Here is a 17,874-nt window from a genome sequence, read left to right as displayed (position 1 = left end):
ATTTAATCCCCAAAACAGCCCTATTATTGTTGACTTTTACAGAGGAGCAGAGGCTGAGAGGAGTTAAGTAACTTGCCTAAGAACACACAGCTGGTAAGTGGCAGCACCAAGATTTTAACAAATGTAATCTGGCTCTTGGATGCTCTGAACCTTGATTCTAGCTTCTCCACTCTGCGAGTGGAAAAGGCAGTGGAGGAGATTTTAACTCACAGAGTTACAAGTTATTTGAGGTTTTACTGGACATTCTTCATAAATAAAATTACTTTGCTAACTCAACTATTGTTCAGAAAGAGATGAACTATTGCTGCCACAGGAACATAGTTCTCACAACAGTCCCCCTCTGCTTTAGGAACTGCATCTTCTGATTCCATTTGCAGAAAGGGAGCCCGCCTGTCATTCTAATGCTACAAGGAATGTAAACTCTCTGCAAAGCTACAAGGGTGTTACTTTACTTCCATATTTTACACTGTGTTAAACTGATGTCACAGACACTCAGGAGCACTCACTATAATAACATAAGATGAAAGAAGGGGAAACAGAGTCATCTCATTTCAAAGAAAGGTGATCTGAAGCTACCTTTATGTCGTCTATCAGCAGCAAAACATCTTGAGACATGTAGAAATCACTGAGGTCAAAGATAATAGGGTAACAGACCACAGTCTTTCCTAGAATGCGATAAATCTATAAAGGAAAAGTTTTTAAAAAATAAGTAAATACAAAACATACCAAAAGCAAAGATATAGTACTGTAAGTGCCAATAAAAATCAAAGCTGATATTTAATTCCAAATAAGCAAATAAATTAACAGCTTGTGAAATCCATATAATATTAAAATATTATATAGTTTCTTGATGGAATCGGTATGCTAAGAAACTTAAAGTAGTCCACCTCTAATATGAAAAAAGTCTGTGTTTGAGCAAATATTATTATAATTAGGTACTTTACAAAGCTTAGAAATAACACAGCAGTGAGATGCTCATTCATTCCTAGAACACTTCTGTGATATGATGCAAAGTAAGAAAGATTTACTTGCAGAAAATAATAATTCATATAACTAGCCCATGTGCATAATGAAACATGACAATGGATGAATGTTTAGCAGGTCAAACATCATTTCAGCATGTGGTATCATAATGCAAACACTACTCTGAGGAAATTTCCTGAGTACCTTTGATGTACCAAGGCAGCCAATGGGCCTGTCTGGTCTTCCAGAGAGTCCTAACTTTTCATTGATACCCAGGTGAAAATAAGCCTGTAAGACACAAGTTTGTCAATTAGAGTCAGGCAAGGATCCATGCTTTCCCTTTTTTGCTGTTTTCTTCCCCCTGTCTGTTGCCTTGTTAATTTCTGATCTTTCCATAGAAAAAGGGGCTAGGAACCCTTATCCAACCACTTGTAGTACAACAAGCTAGCCAAAGATGTCAGCTTAGGTTTGGGGTCACTGAGAGATCTGAGAGCAAAACTTCTGCAGACCCACTGAGCAACATTCTAAAATCTGACACTGTTCTCATGCTGTCCTAAGTGTGCAACCGGCACAGCCTTGTCTGATTCATAAAAGAACACACACAAAAAAATGATTCCTGTGTCATTAAAAACATCTAGCTATTTAAAGATTTTAAAAATAGGGCCATATATCTCCTACTAAATTTCTACCTTCAAGTATTTCCCACCAAAATGGAAATGTCTTCATTGATTTTTCTGATTATATAAATTTTATGAAAAATTCAAACCTTATGCTAAAAGTGAATGTTCTTGTTGACTCTCACAACTCTTTATGGGCATGTTGAAAGGGGAGTAATTTACTGTGTGATGCCCAAGGAGCACTAAAAGTATAGGAAGGATTACAGATTTTTAAAAGTACATAGAAATAGATGTACCCATATTATACACATAGGTCAAAATGTGTGTATATTTACATAATTGGGTTCATATAATATATAATCTGTTCTCTGTTGCATTTTTTTAAACTTAATATTGTGATGTCTCAGTTTTAAGAGGTTAAAATGAGCCTATGCATTTTCTTTGCATTTTAAGGTTGAAATGAATGAAGAAATATAAAAACTGGGGGGAAAAGTCTGTAGCAATATTATAATTCAGGGAAGGGTGCCACAGTGGAGCAGAAACTTCCAGAATTTCTATAAGGTAAAAACAGTCTTGGAATGAATTAGGAGTGAGCTAATGCCAATGCTGGGCACTTAATCCAATCAGGAAGCTCTTTTACCCTATTTAACACCTATCCTCTGATAAAGGTAGCTCCCCAATTTTTGTTATTTTAAAAATAATTCAATAAGTATCTTTGGACCGTGTATTATTATATCTATAGGGTAATTCCCTAGACTTGCTGGATCAAAGAGAATGTATATTCTTTTTGAAACATAATGCCAGGTTAGTCACCCTCTAGAAATAATGTGCCAGTTTACATTGGCATTAACAGTGCATAGGCCTTTATTGTCACTCTCTTGGGTCAAAATGATATTTTGTTTTACTTTCAAACTACTTTCTTCAAATATTTTGTGGCTGAGCATTTTCCAATATATTTAAGGACTCTTGGTACAGTCTATAATTTTTTCCATTTGTTCCCTTTTGTACTGGGTATTTGTCATTTTTTTGATTTATAAGAGAGCTTTGTATATTAAGAATATTATCCTTTGAATCAAATACCTCACTTGGTTTGCTCTTCTTCAGTGTCGTTATGAAATGTGAGAATGACTACATAGTAGGTCAAGTATCATGTCAGCATGTGATATTTCAATATAAACATTTTTCTACTAGAAAATTGCATAAGCACCTTTGATGCGCCACATTGTTTACACTATGTTTATTTATACAATATTGGTCAATCATTTCCTTAATGGCTTTTGGCATTTTTATTAATCTAAGAATGGGCTTCCCCCCTCAACAGCTATAAAAATATTCTCCTACTTTTTCTTCTAGTGATTTTATATTTAAATCATTTAAAAAATTTTAAATTTTTAATCTCTCTGAAATTTACTTTTGCATTTAATGAGAGGTAGAAATCTAATCTAAATTTTCCTAAATGGAAAATCAAACCATCTCTACACAATCTACTGACTGTGATTTGAACTGATTTCAAATAACAACTTAAATGTTGCTACCAGAGCTTTCCGTTCATTCTGCTGCAGCACACTCCTCCGTGTCAGAGCTAGTTCTGTCTCCTCCTTTTGAACTGCACTGTCCTGTAAACGACATCCCGAGCTGGCACCGTGCGCCCTGCACAGCGGGGGCTCGGGAAGCACGTGGCGGATGAAGGAGAGAGCACCTGAATGTTCTCCTGAGCCACCTGTGCTGTGAATACCGATTCTGGAACAGCAGTGGTTTCAGATAAAGTCAACTGGCCAGAAACAGCGCTCTGTGAGCATCATACGGTACAGCCGCACTGAAACTATAGCACGTAACTAGGTGGAGCCCCCTTTCCCTCAAGTATTTTCAATTTTTCAGAAATAAATGTATGTCTAAACATCTTAGAGTTCTTCCAGACAAGTGGTTATATTAATCAAACACGCACAAGTTAAAATGTACCAATCTAGGTGGGTTTCCTTTAAATACTACTCTATTACAGGAAAAGGATTCTCCTTAGCTTTCTGAACCACGGTACAATACGGCAGGTCTGTGACGACTAAGTGGACAGACCTGAAATGCTCCCTGCAGCAGTGACCAAACCATCCGGAGACACAGAAGCACTTCACACCAAGCCAGCACTGCAGAGTAGACCTGTATTCAGGTCCCCGTGAGGCAAGTCACACCACAGTCGCCACTTCACGAACGTTAACACTAACCCTAACCACACACTGCAAAAGCCCTGCTCCCAGCTGCCAGCCCTGACATCCTCTTCAGTGGGCTGAAGGAGGGTGAGGCTGCTTGGAGAAAAAAAAAAAATCAGTCATTGGCAAAAGGATATGAGCATCAACTAAGATTTGAGGGAACACCTTTACTTTTCAAAGGTATACTAGGAGCAGTATGCTAAGCAACATAGCTTAGAGGATGACTCCCAAAGAGTAGCTAGTTAGGAGCGCAGAGTTGCAGCCGTAACCAAAGAACAATCTTCCATCTTAACTTGTGCATAGGAAAGCTGGCTCTTGGTCACGAAAGTCTCTTTAGCCATACCACACACTCAAGTTGTAAATCATTTGTTAACACTACCTTTAAAACAACAAAACATAAAATCAGTCAGGAACTGCTGTAAGTCTTCACTTACTCTGTAACAGACGCTTGCTACAGCCTCTGTGACTCCACAGCTCTTTGCGCAAACATCCGCGACAGCAGTTATCAACGTGGACTGTAAGGAACTATTTTGCATGTCACAGCACTAGACTCAGAGGTCATGGGGACAGGGACAAAACCATTTCAGCCGCGGGCCCCACACAGTGCTCTGCGTATGGCTTGTGTCTGCTGCTGAAGGCATGAATAAAATGCCCCATGTAAGTGATGTCGGCCTTTCCGATCTCGACTGCTGATTGCCTGGTAGAATGTAAACTCATCTGCTACCAAAAAAGTTGCTACTTAGACTTGAAAGAGCAGATTTGGGTTAGTTTGCTTTGAGAGTGTGTTCGTCAAAGAACAACCTCTGGAGCCCTCAGGAGCAGCACCCAGTGTCCCGGCAGAGGCAGCCCGCGCCCAAGCAGCCAGAGTGGAGCGAGCGCCCGGATTCGGCTTCCTTTTCTCCCCTTCCTGTTGCCTCCTCTCCTTGCCTTGCACCATCATTCACATCTGGGGGGACTTTAAGGTGTTACCTCCTCTCTAGGGATCCTTGTATTTTCAGCCTTACCTCTGGGGCAAGGGGCTCTAATTTATTAGAGAAGATTTAGGACTCTCTCTTGGGGACCTGACACCCAGGTTCTGGCTTGTGCTGCCCATGGGCAAGGACCAGCCTGACAAGCAGCAACTGGAAAGTCCCGCCTTCGTCCACGCGACGTGCACCTCTCTTCTCCGCGCCGTCACTCTGCTTTTGTAGCACAGGCTTTGACCACAACTACGTCTATCAACCTAATCAACTTAATCTTGCTCACCTGAGAGATGCTGTTATAGCCACTTCTGCCAAACACTGGAGAGTGTGGTCCTGCATTGTTTTTAATAATTACTAAATAAAAATGTTAGTTTATAAATATGTAGTGGGAGTCAATACTTTCCTGCCCCTAATGAGCAAGAATGTTCACAAACACAGGCACTTCTGGATCCATCTGCAGAAGAGTGCATGCAAAAGGCCCCAAAGGTCACCTTTTAACCCCATCTCAAATAGCTATGTAACTACATTAAAGATAAACTCGGATGTTACTTTATAAATACTTTGAGACCCAGCAAAGACAAGAGGTAGGAATTACCTCAGACTCCGAATAGTAAGACAAGAGAAAAAAGGGAAGTAGTAATTACCAAAAAATATTTAGATATGAGACGATTTTTTAACAGTTAATAAAAATGGAAAATATAAAATCAAAATAGAAAGAATAATTTTATATCTCACTACTAAAATTAAGACTAAGTTGTTCAAGTGCTCAGCGTAGGTTAGTAATAGACTTCAGCAAGGAGTAGAAATCAACAAGACCTATGAATATAATGTACTCACTCTCCCTTACACACACACACACACACACACACACATACACACACACACACACACACACACACACATGATGCAGTTGTTTTTTTTTTAGTAACAATGTCTAATAAAAGTGGGCACTTCAACTTAATTAGAAACCTTCCCATTCATGCTCTTATCTCAGAATTGGATTTTAACTTGCCTGTAAACTAAGTCCAACCATCATGCTCTACAATCTCCACAAAGCAGAAAGTAAAGAGGCAGAACCACTCACTTTCACAAGTTCCTGTTGAGCCCATATCTGAATGGGTTCTACTTGTTGAGGAGTCTGAGTCTGAATACCATACGTGTTGAGAAAAACTTGAAGGCTAAAGTGCACCAGGAAAAAAGAGAGAGAGTTTTAGACAATGCATTTACAGTTTAGGAAATGATGAAGGGGAGGATAAAAGGGGACAGACTACATTAACTTGGAGCACATCACTAACTTGTTAATATCAGCAATATGCCCTCTGCATTGGATCCAGAGCCCGTCTTGGACTCTCCATGAAGCATCGGACGGGAGCTCTGGGGGCTGGCAGGGAGGGAAGCACTGACTTTGGGAAGCCCCATAGTGTGTTTGCTCTAATTTCTCAAAACTACACCCCAGGCAACACTAGCACTGGTCACAGTCTTTAATATTCACATCAACTAAAACAGAATTATTTTTAAACATGAAAAGAATGACGTGCTGGCACTTAAAGTGACATTAATGATATCCTTGAAACCCTGTCAAGGAGTTTACGAAATGCATCTCTACTGCCATAGGCAACATTGTGAGCACAGAGCAATCATTTCCCCCCCAAAAAAGAACACAGCACCCATCTGGACTTCTTACCGTTGGCTTTCCGCTACAAGTGCTACATGAACTACCAAATCATTCTCCAGTGGGCCCTGCAATACAGAATGAGGGAGGGGAGAACATTTAAAAAGATCTTGTCATCATCAGCCACAATGAGAATCGAGGACAGTATTAACCATCGCTAAGCAGTTCATTAAAATGATGGACACCAGCTGGCTCGAAGCGTCCGCCTTTCTTTCCTTGCTCGCCACTGCCTACTAATCAATTTGATGGTGTGGACAGAGTAATGGAACACCAAGGACTAGAAAGTCATAAATCTCATCAGTACCAGAGGGGCTAGCCTGTCAGGGCTATTTTGAATGATGCATAAGAGCAGTTTGGGGACTCAGAGTCATTTTCCATCATTTAACTCTGAAGGGAAGAGGAGGAACTAAAAATAAAAACCCAATTTATGTATTCTCTGTAAAAAAAAGATTGTGAATTAAAATTGTTCATTTGACATCTTAACCACATATAAGGTTATTGCCTTTTTTGTTAGCCAAAATTCACTGGCACCTTATACATCAAAATAGCTTCTTTATTCTACTATGCAATTCCTATAACAGAGAATGAACTATATAATTAACATTATGTTCATTAAATACAAGCTGTTGGACTTTATAGTTCTAATCAAAGACAGTGTTGGATATTTGCTACTCTACTCTTTTTTGTGTGGAAAAGATTCTCTATAGCAAATATTATATGTTGTTAAAATGAACCCAATTTTGAGGCTGTATATAATTGAGAAAACATTAAGAAGCATCAATAAATTACAGTATTAGAGAGCTCTGAAAATAGTGATCAAACATAACTCCCTTATAGTAATGAATCCAACATTCCCAATAGTATGCTCTAAATGTTTGATTTACCATCAATCGGTTCCTTCTATGGTATTCAATATGCCACTAGAATTTATATCTTGTGGGAGGCAACACCAGAATACATACATCAGCAAGAAATATCATATGATCAAAAGGATGGCTCCCAGAATCATCATGAAAATGACATTTCAGGTAGACTTGCATGTGATTTAAATGAACGTATAAGAAAAATATGATTTAACAACCCAACAAAAACAAAGACACATTTAAAATGTTATAAATTCTATTTTTAGTTGATAGAGACCTTACAATTAAATGTTTCTCAAAAGGATGAGAAAAAAATAATTTTTAGAGTCTCATCAAGATTTTTACTAAGAAGTGAAAAAATTAAGCCTTATTTCTCTTGGATGAAATCTATGGTTTATATCATAAAAAGGAAGAGTAACCTTAGAGTAGTCCATTATCTACAATCTCTAGTACAATTACGGGAATCTTAAATAAAAACCAAGTGAAAACATGTACTAGAATACATGTAACATTTCAATAACAATGAATAAGGCAGCTTACAGATCACAATTTGCAAATTGGAATCTTCTTTTTGAATCATAGGTCTGTTTAGGATAATATTGTTTTCATTTGTATGACAAAGTACTCAGATTTAAAATGGCTACTACACATGTTGGATCGTGGTGAGCATCTGGTTAGGGGACTATCAAACGGTTGAAGAATTCTTTCATTGTAAAAACTCAGCATTTCAGAAAGGTCTGATTCACAAACCATCTACCATAATGAGCCTGGGCTTTCAACTCCAGCCAAGTGGGATCCCACCCTCTGTTCACAGAAAGAATTCAGCACGGGCAGTTCCTAGTCCTTTCACTGCCAAAGGTGAAACCATCTTTCACTATTATTACCATTTTCTTCAGATCCCTACCATTGTTGTCTAAAACCCATGAGGTTCCTCTGATAATTTCCTAGTGGTAATTCATACCTTCTTTTCTGAATGGTATTTTCCCTAATAATATTGTAATGTTAATAATTTCTGCTGGTAGGTTCACACACACACACACACACACACACACACACACACACACACATGCACGTGTGTACACAAACTCATGCCCTGTGTGGTACTAGTAGTCTCCATTTTACATGTGTTCATTCATTCATTTGACCAACAGCACACTAATCTAGAAAGCTCCATGCCAGACCCCGATGTTATAAGACTAATATGACCTAGTGTCCCTCTCTGAGAAACTCAGAGTCTGGAGGGTAGGAAGCAGGGAAGTCTTCACACATGTTTATTGTCTCACAAAAATACTTCACTGGTATCTTTCTGTAGCAGATCTTGCCTCATTAAAAAATGGCTGTAAGATATTATATTATATGGATATACTATATTTTAAAAATCTTTATTTTGATGGACATTTAGGTGGCCTCCAATTTTTCAGTTCTGCAGAGAATAAAATAATTGTCCCTATCTCAGAGAACTGCTGAAGATTTAGGGAGAGAACAAAGCACTGAGCACAGTATTTGATACATACAACACTCAGGAAAGGGCACTCATTCTTGATGCAGCTGTGCAGTTACTTGCTGTTAATTTCACGCCTACCCTAGAGAGCTGCTCCTCTCTGCCTTGTGTAGGTTTGCTGCAATACCTACGTAGCCCTAGATCCCGCTGGCTCCCACCATCCTGGCATTTGGATCATCCAGTATCTTATATTTATATGGCTAGTTCTTCCCCAAAGAATCCCAAACATCTTAAAAAAAAGATTCTCCAGTGACTTACCCCCTCCCTAATGCTGCGGTCTGAATGTGTGTGTCCTAAAATATCAAAATTTTAACCCCCCCGAGGTGATGGTATGGGCTAGTCCTTTGGGAGGTGATTAGGTCATGGGGGCGGAAACTTATGAACAGGATTAGCATCCCTATAAAAGAGGCCCAAGAGAAACCCCTGCCCTTCCCACCATGCGAGGACACAGCAAGAAGGCACCATCTCTGGCCCAGAAAGCAGCAGACACTGAACCCGCCAGGACCTTGATCTTAGACTGCCCCCTGTTTCTAGAACTGTGAGAAGCAAATTTCTGTTGTATATAAGCCACCCAATTTATAGTATTTTGTTATAGCAACATGAACAAACTATGGCACTTTACTGCTACCCAATTTTTTCTTTTACTTCTCAAACATGACACTGTAACTATTACTGTTTCCTTACCATTCTTGATCTACTTGGTCTTTAGAAATAGATAATCTTCACACTTAAGTCCTTGGTCATAAATTCATTCTCTCTCTCTCATCTCATCCACTCTGGTGGCTTTAAATTATTACATCTAAGCAGATGATTCCACGTTTATATTTCTAGTCTTAACGTTTCTCTTATATTCCAGTTCCCACATTTTAAACTGCTTTCTGGACATTTTCTCTTGGCTATTTCCAAAGTTAATAGCTCTGAAACTCAACTCCTCATCAACCGCACCCCAATCCCAAACAGGCTCTATTCCGTGCCCTTCATTTAACAGGTCACTCTAGCTCAGAACCTCAGAGTCATCTTTGATGCCTCTCCTTTACCCTCCACATGCAATTAGTCACCAGAATCCTTTAACCCTTCCTTCACAAAGTATCTTGAATCTTGTTTCTTTTCATTTCTATGGCAACATCCAGGATTTAAAAGTAACAACAGCAGCAAACACTTCCCACAACTACACTCTACATACCAGGAACTGTTTTATATGCCTTACCAAACTATTACCCTCATTTTACAGATAACAATGAAGCACGGAGAGCCGTGAGTAGATTGCCCAAGGACACAGACAGGGGACCCAGGCAGTCTGACTGCAGAGTCTGTGCTCAGAACCACTCACTGATCCTGCCTCCCAGGGTGGAGAGGGGGCAGGTTTTAGACTGAAAGGCCACATACAAGTCCCGTCTTGCTACTTCCTCCAGCAATGATCCTGGTCATCACTAGGTGCCTTAAACTTACGAGGGACAAAACTGAACTACTAGTTTCTGTCCGCTCACCCCCAAAGCATTCCTTATAAGGTCCCACACCAGAAACCCGTTTGCTTTGGCCCCCAACGTGTAAGTCATCTTTGATTCCTCTTTTCCCTTCAAACCCCATAATCAATAAAAGCTAAAAAAAAAAAAAATTGACAACACTCACTGAGTAGCAGACAGATGCATTAAACTATCTATTCATCAAAACACCCTATTAGGTAGGTTATTATGTTATTTTCATTTCCTTCTGAGAAAACTGAGAGTCGTTAGAAAAAGTTACCTAACATCATACAGCTAATAGACACAGCCAGTAAGTGCAGGCGGGGACGCGCACCCAGGCAGGCCAACCTGCTCCCTAGCCACTGCGCACCGTCCGCCTCTGCAAGGCGCTGCTCGTTCGCCAAGCTCCAGTGGCTCTACCTCCAAACTACGTCTCAAACACCACTTCTCTGCATCTGCACTGCGAATATCGCACTACTTAAAGTCGCCATGACCTTTTCCTTGGTCGCTAACTGGTCTGTACCTCAGTCTCAAACCCCAGCCACTGGCAGCGTCCATCCTGCAAACAGCAACAAGGGTTTTTTACAGTGGAAATCAGACCATCTCCCCCTGCCCCCGCACATGCATCCCGCTGGCAACTGCCCGGCAGCTTCCCGCCACCCACAGAGTAAGACGGACACTGCTCCTCAGGCCTGTCAGGCCCTGCGTGAGCTAGCCTGCCTACCTCTGCTTTCTCATCCTCTCTCCTCTTCTTCACCATGTGTCGGCCACCCTGGGGTTTCTCTGTCCCTTGAACGTGTCATGCCAACTGTGTCGCCATCACAGGGCCTTCGCACTGGACGCACTAGTTTGGCGTGTTTTTCCCCTGGGTTGTTGAACCAGCACCTTCTCGCCAGGAGGACTCAACCACCAGCCCTCTCTCACGGGCCCTCTCTCTCCACCAGAGGCACCGTCGCTCTGCCCGGGCATCTCCAGCCCTAATACACCACTTTGTCTTAGTTTATCTACGACATAGTGCCTATCAACTCCAGAAACTATATTACATTATTTATTGTAATTTATTCCCGCCAGAAAGTAATGCCTTGATCTGTCTTGTCCCCATGGCCTGGGACACAGTAGACATTACTATCGGATGAATGACTGTCCAGGCAAGTTGCTCAATTCTGTGTTTATCTGCAACATGGGAATAGTAATATTTACAGTGCTGACCACACAAACAGAGGATGACAAAGAGGCCATGCGACCTATTCACACACTTGGCTGGCTCAGTTCCGGTCTGAAGGCCGGCGGGCGCCAGGGCCGGGAAGACCAGAGGCAGGAGAAGAGCCGTGTCGCGGAGTGGCGGCCATCTCGCAGGGGCATCCTCCTCTGCTCAGGGCACGGGCCCGCTGTTCTGTCCGGCGTTCGACGGGCCGCAGGAGGCTCAGCCACGCGGGGGAGGGAAATGTGCTTTGCTCCGTGCCCCGACTGAAACATAGATCTCACCCAGAAACACCGGAATGATGTCTGACCAAATGGCTGGGCAGCCTGGGGTCCATAAAACTGACAACCCGTGGTTGTGGGGACGTGTCACGTTCGGGGGAGCACAGGGCGCGGTCCCACCCGCAGTCCGTTGTCCTTCCATGTGACACCAGGTTGTAAGAAAACTCAACTCCAAGTGTTGTCTGCAAAACACTTACTTTCTTATCTGCTTTTTGATAGAATATAATTCTTATTTCTTGGTAATTAAATTTAAAAATTATTACCTCTTTTATGAAATCATCTATGTAAAGCTCCTAATTCTTATTTTTATAACATTTTATTGAGCCCTGGCCTAAGTAGTTTTAGTTTTAATATGCTCTATGTTGCATACAGTAATCTGCTGTGGCTGGCTTAACTAGGTCTTTTATTGAAAGAAAAGCAAGGGAGGAGGGAGAGAAGGAAAGCAAAAACAGAAGCAGCCAACAAATAAATGGGTCCACCCCCTCCGAGCTGGTCTTGCCTCAAGGGCAGCGCATCGAACCGTTGGTGCCTCTGCTTTGGGGGCCTCACACGACACTCGCTTAGGCTCATTAGCCTTCATCAGTAGGTCCTGCCAACATCCAGCATTTTTTCATTACATTCATTTTTCAGCAAAACCTCATTAGCTGAAGAAACCAGGCAGATGCTATATCCATCTCAATTCCAACCGCAGACGCCACGCCCCCGGAATTACCCCCCCAGGAGCCAAGGAACAGGCCATGGAAGTTTGAACACAGGCACGTCCTGGCTGAGAGGCACCGGCATCTTGTTCTAGCATTTCCAACCAAGCCAAAGAAGCAACATGGAGAAAATTAACAGGAAAGCAGAGGAAAGTTAAGTAGAAATATCAAAGGAATAACAACATCAAGCATAGTCAAAAAGCTAAATGCGGCTCAAGAGTAGAGCTGGCCAGGGCGAAAATGGTCCTTCAGGATCTGTGTATTTATATATTGGATTAGTGATTACATAAGCTTTCCTTTTCAGAGGAAAACAAGTGAATTTTTAAGACTATTCCCAGACCTCAGACACAAAGTTTCAAATGCCCAAATGAATAACTCAGGCAATGCTTTTTGACAGCAGCTTTTTCAGTGACTGCGATTATCTTGGAAAAGAACACCAAATGCTTTGTCACAACGAATTCATTTGTAAAACTGTTTTCACCCCTTTCTAAGTACTTGCTGTAACTGGACGTTTCTATATTCTTATCTTAAAGAACTGACAGTGCAGACAGTCTCACCTGCTGCCCAGAAACAATGCAAACACAGCTCTGTGGGTCCAGGGGGAGAAATCCCAATCCGTGGTGTTCTCTTAGCTTCAGTCACAGCCACGGCAAGAACCAGTGATGAGAAACTCACAGAAACAGCAGGAAGGATCAGCATCAGGATAGACTAGGAAAATGAGGGCGAAACAGAAGTGCTAAAAATCTAGTCCTTTCACTTCAGGGGTCTTCTGTCATTTAAAGAGACCCCAGGGGGTAGGCTACAACCAAAGAAAGGCCTCTAATGGTAGACAAAAGGAAACCACGTGTTAGGATCACGGGAACAAAAAGAGCAAGTACAGAAAGTCAACTTGTTTTTTATTTTTCACCTTTGGGTGCTTGTACTGACTGGATCAGTTCCCTGAGGCTTGATTAAAAATCTTAGAGATGGGAGAGGCCATTTTTATCATGTGCTGGAGGGAGGGGAATGGCAGTGGCGGGAGGAGTCTGTGAGAGAGACTGGCTGGCTGGACTCCATTTCAGCGAGAGCAGCACTAGTTTATATATTTATGAACTACTTTACGTACTAAAATTCTACCTAAAATTTTGACTGAAAGATGGGTTTCCTTGATAAAATCAGTAATCCACTTGATGGATGAGGAGACTGAAGCCCAGAGAGGGGCAGTGGCCCAGGTCCCATAGCAAGTTAGTGGCAGACCCAGAAGCAGAATCCAGGTCTCTGGGCTGACTTGGTCCAGTCCCTTGTAATCCTTCCCTAGTCAGACTGCCGCATTGTCCTGGCTGTAGGGTAAACTTTTCAGTTCACTAGAGAATCGGCAAGGGCACCGCTCCACTTACAAGTGGAAATGAACAAAAAGGCCACATGTGCAGTTATTCCAGTGGGAAAACTCTAGGAAGAGTCCTGATGCAGAAAGAGTGTAAGAACCTATTCTACCTTCTCTTTTGGCACTAGGTGCTCATCTCAAGGACTAAAGACTGGGCTGGAAAGACTGCACAGGGCCAACTTGTGGCAATATTTATTATCACTGGGTTGGACCAAACAACTACAGAGGGACCCAACAGGCTCTAGAATCCTAAGCCTTTAGCTCTACAGAGCCATCTTCACTGGGCTGAGGCCAAACTGTTTCTAGCGTGGACTCGCACAGGGGACCTCACTGCAGAGGAGACATTCTGCCATCACTCTTAGCAAGTAAACCTAAGAGTTTTCTATATCAATGAGGTCACAATTTATTAATAACAATGTTCATTTGTTCATACATCCAGACACCATGGTAAGCCCGAGGAATGGCTGACAGATGAACGAAACATAGGACATTAAATATGATGCTTTTAATGGTTACTTTGAGGGAAAGGGAGGGAACATTTAATTTATCCTCAGGGAACTGAGGAAAACTTTGTAGAAAAGGTATCTGACCTGTTCTGGAAGGATAAAAACTGGCCATTAATGAATTTATCCAGTTAACATTTATTTTTTACTATGTATCAGACAAATAAGACAATAAAACAAAAGTCCTTCCCTCATGAAACTTACATTTCAGTGAGAGACAGACGGTTAAAAAATACATAAATCATAAAAATTAATGATAAATATATAGTAAAAGTAAAAGGTAGTGTATTAGTGTGATTAAAGACAGGGGCTACTTATTGATGATCAGAAAATAACTCTCTGGGAGAGTCATTAAATGTGAGACTTCAATGACAAAAAGGTGTGTACTAAGCAATGATCTGGTAACGAATACTTCAGGCAGAAGGATTAGCATGTGCAAAGGCCCAGGGATGGAAAGAGCTTGAAGTGTCTGAGGAACTGAGAGGAGACCAGTGTGTCTAGAACACAACAGGCAAGCGTCACGAGAGATGGGAGTGGAGACAGTTAAGGCCCAGTAGGGTCTTACAGGAAATAAGGCATCTGCCTTTCATTTAAGTGGAATGGAAAGCCACTGATAGGGTTTCAAAGAGGGAGAAGGCTAAATGTAATTTACATTTCTAGAACAACAGTAATAAACACATATATGGTACTTGCTATGGGCCAGCCCCTGCCTAAGCGCATTTATATACACAAATATATAAACTCCCATTGTGGTGGCTCATGCTGCTATACAGCTATGGTTCAGAGAGGGCCGAGTGGACATATGGAGATCAGTTGGAATCTGCAGTGAAGAAATGATGGGGACCTGGACCACAGTGAAGAAGGAGAAAGTGAAAAGATCTGGAGAATTATTTAGGAAACAGAACTGACAGGGTTGGATTTGGAAGGGGAGTAGTGAGGCAGGTAGAGAAGAACCAAATATTACTTCTATGCTTTTACAGAATTTAAAGGAAGAAGGAACGTTCAATAGTGGTGAATGGTTTGAGGTCAAATAGATTAAATCTGCTAAGAGATCATTGGCTTCATCAATCAGGAGGTCATCGACAAGTTTGTGCGTGTGGTTTCGGCAGAGTGGGGGTATAGGCAGCCAGACTCTGCACTGCAGGGAGCGACGGAGAGTTGAGGAAATGGAGATGGTGCAAGTATAAGATTTTTCTGAGATGTTCCAAAGGGAAGGAAAGAAGGGAAGTGAGAGAGGCCTTTGAGAGAGTAGAATAGCTGACAATTTTTTTTTGGTTTTTAGGGCAGGGGATACTTAAATACATCCACAGAGTCAGGGAACTAAGTAGAGAGAAAGGTACGAAGTATAGAAGAAAAAATGCCTATCAACTGGAACAACTTAAAGGTGGAGGGGAAAAAGGTGAGTGAGTTAATGCTTGGAAATGAAGGTTTTACTCAGCCTTCTGGGATTCGGAAGAAAAGATCCAATCATAATTATAGGCAAAGATTTTAGTAGGTACTAGAGTCCATTAGTGTAGTTTTAATTTTATTTTATACACCCTTCTGAGAACTCAAAGCTCCATCTCCCACTTTTAATGATTTTGACCTAATAGGTAGAAGGGTGGGCTCATGCTCTGCCAATAGTACTATTCACTCTTCATTGTCACATTGAACTCAGATTCTTGGGCTGACTTCATTGTTTCTTCTGATTAATGGTATGACTAGAAGAGTTATAATCAGTGTCCACTTGTCTGACCATCCCACAGTGTCCCTTTCAATTCATCTTCATAAACCATCTGGCTCCACAAACTGCAGCCTCCCATGACAGAAGATATTTTAAATCAGGGTGGGGAAACAATAAGATGTTCACCAAAAAAAGAACATCAAAATATGAATATTTGCTCAAAATTCATGAAGATTGATAACATTTATGAAAATTATTCATGAAAATATGAAAATTATATGAATTAACATGAATATGTGGCCTTCTCCTAGCTTCTGAAAATGATTTCCAAAGGCAGATTTCTTAGGTATTATATTCTGATATTTCTAATTCAGTATCATTCTTAAGCATAGGATGCAACAGAATAATGTAACCTAAGAAAACGCAATAGACAATTAAGCTGTATCAACACTAAATCAAAACCATTAGTACATGGAGCTAATTTTTTAATGAAACTAAGTTCCAAATTGAAAAAAACAAAACCTGTCCAAGTTAAAGCAACGACTTGCGTGCACAGAGGGATAGTCTTAATCAGAGATATAGAAAGAGACAAAAGAAATTTATCAGGTCAAATATTCAACATTTAAATTTTTCTAAGTTGAATACAAACTTTAACATGTATCATCAAATGGCTCTTTACTTAATGAAGCTAGTACTTCCTTTATATTATCACAGTACTTTACAAATTCGAACTTTGACTTGTCTTTTGCAAAATAGCCCAACTATAATGTTTAATCAATAGAAATTATAAAAGATTATACAAGAGGTATTATAATATATATTTTTCATCAATGAAATCGAACTCCCTGAGTACTCAAAACACAAAAATAACTCTGAAGTATTCCAACTTAGGAGAAAAACAAAGGAATTACAAAAACTATATAGTGGTTTCATATTCCTACTGGTAAGTAACTGACTGATGAATGAATATTTGATGGCCTAGTTACAGAAGCACTGTGGTGTCTCCCATGGTGTGGGAGACTCATCTGGTTTAGTCGTAACTAGTGAATGATGGGAACACAGGAAAATAGCATTAACAATGTAAACCCCCTGCAGTAAATACACACTTTTCACCATACTGTACATCACCATGGCTTACCGGGGCACACTTTAGGGCACCTGGGTTCCGGCCTTGGATTTGCACTTTGTGTGATCTTGGACATGTCACTTCTTTTTCAGTCTCAGTTTTCTGATCTATGAAACAAGGGGAGCTGGGAGCAGTGGCACGCATGTACCTGTGGTCCCAGCTACCCAGGAGGCTCAGGTGGGAGGATTGCTTGAGGCCAGGAGTTCAAGGATGTAGTGAGTTTTATGATCATGCCTGTGAATAGCTACTATACTCCAGCCTGGGCAACATCGCAAGACCCGGTCTCAAAAATAAGTGGGGGGAGAGTTAAGATAGTCTTAATAATCTTAACATTCTTTTAATAGACTCTTGATATTCCACCATGTATGTGAAGTGCAGGTGATAAACATAAAGGTATGACAAATAACTCTGAACTTTCTTGGTGAAACTGGAAGAAATCAGCTCCTCCCTGTTATAGAGCTATGGCTAGCTTTATGGTTTAAATAGACACATTTGACCCAAAATGAAAACATCCTCAAATCTAGGCTAAGGTCTATAACAATATGTTTTTGGATAAAGTATGTCCTGTGGTAAGAAAGTTTTTAGAAAGTGATTTTCATGACTTTTATGTAAGTGTAAATTTAAATTGTTTCACTGTATAATCTCTTGCCTTATTTTCATCAGCTAAGCAACACTATGGAATATAAGATATTTAATTTAGGAGTAGAAATATTGATTAAGTAGAGATCTTTTAACGAAAAGCAATTTAGTCACAACAACAGTTTAAAAAATGCTATAATGCTACCTTAAACATCAAA

General features: G+C 40.7%; 1 protein-coding gene across 5 annotated transcripts in view; it reads right to left on the bottom strand.

Moving 5' to 3' along the window:
• The window catches only part of PHKB (phosphorylase kinase regulatory subunit beta), a 212,607-nt gene that overhangs the window by 50,054 nt on the left and 144,679 nt on the right, over positions 1-17,874 (bottom strand). For all 5 annotated transcript variants that reach the window (XM_045533352.1, XM_045533356.1, XM_045533353.1 and 2 more), the window contains 4 exons: positions 6,428-6,483; positions 5,828-5,921; positions 1,168-1,251; positions 577-681 (listed from right to left, as the gene is read on the bottom strand). In XM_045533352.1, coding sequence (XP_045389308.1) covers positions 577-681; positions 1,168-1,251; positions 5,828-5,921; positions 6,428-6,483 — 339 coding nt within the window. The remainder of the gene's footprint in view (positions 1-576; positions 682-1,167; positions 1,252-5,827; positions 5,922-6,427; positions 6,484-17,874) is intronic.

The sequence above is a fragment of the Lemur catta genome, chromosome 20 (genome assembly GCF_020740605.2).
Source record: "Lemur catta isolate mLemCat1 chromosome 20, mLemCat1.pri, whole genome shotgun sequence".
Taxonomy (NCBI): domain Eukaryota; kingdom Metazoa; phylum Chordata; class Mammalia; order Primates; family Lemuridae; genus Lemur; species Lemur catta.
The sequence above is the reverse complement of the archived record's forward strand: the minus strand, read 5'-3'. Positions and strand labels throughout refer to the sequence as shown.